Genomic DNA, 2,719 nt, shown 5'->3' with positions numbered 1-2,719 from the left:
TGGGAGAAGAGACTGACCCCCACCTCGCTACAACCTTCTTTCAGGTAGTTGTAGAGAGCGATGAGGTCTCCCCTCAGCCTCCTTTTCTCCAGGCTAAACAACCCCAGTTCCCTCAGCCGCTCCTCAGAAGACTTGTTCTCCAGACCCCTCACCAGCCTCGTTGCCCTTCTCTGGACACGCTCCAGCACCTCAACGTCCTTCTTGTAGTGAGGGGCAACATCAAAAAATGCCTATCAAGATGTCCATGCACAGCTGGACAGCTTTCTATCTGAGCTTGAGAGAAACCTTTGGCTTCCTTACCCTCATCTACTTTGGGGGTTTGAACTCTGTTGTATCTTGAAATAAAATTAAGATTCATAAGGATCCAATTTTTAATATAAAGGGGCTATCTTATGACATTAGCCATTGAAAAGTTTATAGTATTTATATTTATTTTATAGTATTTTTACTACTGATTAATTAAATAAACTGGAAGCTGATTAAATGCTTAAAGTAAGTGAACATTTTTGAAAGGGAACAAGAACCCACACAAATATTTTTGTTTATCTATTTGCATATTCACACTACACCCTTAAAATCTGAATTCCTGATGTACATAAATTTGGTATCTCTATATTTGGTATTTTAATACTACATATGTTTAGCCTGTTAATGTTTGATATCGAATCACAAGCTTAATCTGAACACATATGAAGTTGATAATGTTCTAAAGAAAAACACACTCTGACATCACCGTGACCAGCAGAATAGAAAAAACAAGTGCAACGCTTGCTACCTTTTGGGCATCAGTCATGGATGGATAACTACAGAAGTAGAAGTCATCAATTTTTTTCTTTATTTATTTTAGCAATACAGATATTCTGATAAAATGAAAGAAATATTAGAGCTAAAAAAAGGAATCAATACCTGGCATGTTCTTGAACTCCAACAATCTCTACTTCGCTATCAGAAGAGGCGATATTAATTTCTTCATTGATTTGGGCATTACCAGAAGAGGTTTTGTCACTTGCAAGGAAGCCTGGATCCAAATGACCTACAGATGGGGAAAATGCAAATACAGCCAATGTTTAACAGCTTACACAACTCCCAAATCAGCTGGAAAAGGAGCTTCCCAAGCTAAAAAAAAAAGAGACTGAAACACTGAGATTGGAAAATCTTATTAGATCAAGTTATCCAACTTCCAGTTCATCAGCTGGTACAGGATGACCACTGGACTTATCCAGTCTCAACAGCTCTAGCGATGGTGTTATCACACAAGTGTGAGCAAAGCCCAACTATTGCATCAAGAACACTTGACGTAATTAGGCTTTCCAGCTGTTATTTTACAACAGTGCTAAGAGTTAGACTGTGCCCAAACCTCTTTGAAATAAAGAAACAAGACAATCTATTGTCAATAAATCAAATTCAATGATACTGTGGCAAGCAAAGCCTATAGCCTGGACAGAAACATCACACACACCCCAAGGAGAATGAAAATGCCTTTTTTTTTTTTTTTTTTTTTTTAAAACCAACCAACCAACCAAGGGAAACAGGTCAATGAAAAAAACCCAACAAACCCATCAGTGTCCGGTCGCGCTGCTTCACGCTTCTGCTCGTAACATTATTACAAATACTTGAAAAAAAAAAAAATCTGTTTTTCATAAGTGCCATATACAGCAGTGTTGGTTTTTTATTACAGTTCCTCAATGCTATCCAGTTCATCAGTCTGTCAAACAACACGTCCTTTCTAAATACTCACGAGTATGGCAGGTTTTGTCTTTTCTGCCAAGTACTGCTAAGAAGGTTCTTCACCACAATTAGCGAAGCTGTGTTGTGACATATTAAATAATACTTGCATGGAAAACACAAGCCAGCCAAAATTATTTGTTTTACAGAAAATAAACACATTTTTTAAATCAATTAAAAAATAGGATTTCAATAAAAAGAAATAACTTCTACTTTTTTTTTTTTAATTCAAAAAACAAAAAAAGATTACTTCTACTGTCTCTCTTTAGCAGTAACCTGGGTGATGCTGGGCAGCCCTGAAGCAGATGAATGAGACTACCTCCTTCTTGGAAACCACTCACTCAGCTGTATTACACAGGGGAAGAATCATTTATTGAGCAGGAAATTTGAGATTATATGAATATATTATGTATATCTAGTCTGACTGGACAGCCTCTTCAAAGATGAGAGGAGGAGGATGCAATAATGATGCACTGAATTTCAAAGGTGTGAGAATATGCAGAACTGATTATACCCCCAGGTAGATCAAGAGGACACAGAGAGAAGAAATTAAACTTAAAACAAGTGCCAGGGAAACCTTCTAATGACTGCTTAAAGTATTTGAAAAAGATGCAAGCAAATAGAGGGGCACAGGCCATACTGTACGTTCAGTTTTTGGAAAGCAATGACCCTTGGTGCAACATCCGATCAGGGTTAGGAAGGGAAGGAAACCTGTGTGCTGCCATGTACCCGAAGGAGGAGTTTCCACCTCACAAGACGAAAAAGATTTCTCAGCTGAACTTAAAATGAATTAATAGCCCAGGCAGACTTTTCCTAACGTTACAGTTCAGCTGAACATTTCTTGGCAAATATCACGGACGGCCAGAAAGTCCCCAAATGGGTCACAGATATTTCATAGAATCATAGAATGGTTTGGGTTGGAAGTTCCAGCCCCCCTGCCATGGGCAGGGACACCTTCCACTAGACCAGGTTGCTCAGAGCCCCGTCCAACCTG

General features: G+C 38.6%; 1 protein-coding gene across 1 annotated transcript in view; it reads right to left on the bottom strand.

Moving 5' to 3' along the window:
• Positions 1-2,719, bottom strand: part of CUNH18orf25 (chromosome unknown C18orf25 homolog) — a 34,597-nt gene that overhangs the window by 9,167 nt on the left and 22,711 nt on the right. The window contains exon 3 of the mRNA XM_009278426.2: positions 907-1,033. Coding sequence (XP_009276701.1) covers positions 907-1,033 — 127 coding nt within the window. The remainder of the gene's footprint in view (positions 1-906; positions 1,034-2,719) is intronic.

This window comes from Aptenodytes forsteri, unplaced genomic scaffold, assembly GCF_000699145.1.
Source record: "Aptenodytes forsteri isolate BGI_AS27 unplaced genomic scaffold, ASM69914v1 Scaffold178, whole genome shotgun sequence".
In the NCBI taxonomy this organism is placed as follows: domain Eukaryota; kingdom Metazoa; phylum Chordata; class Aves; order Sphenisciformes; family Spheniscidae; genus Aptenodytes; species Aptenodytes forsteri.
The sequence above is the reverse complement of the archived record's forward strand: the minus strand, read 5'-3'. Positions and strand labels throughout refer to the sequence as shown.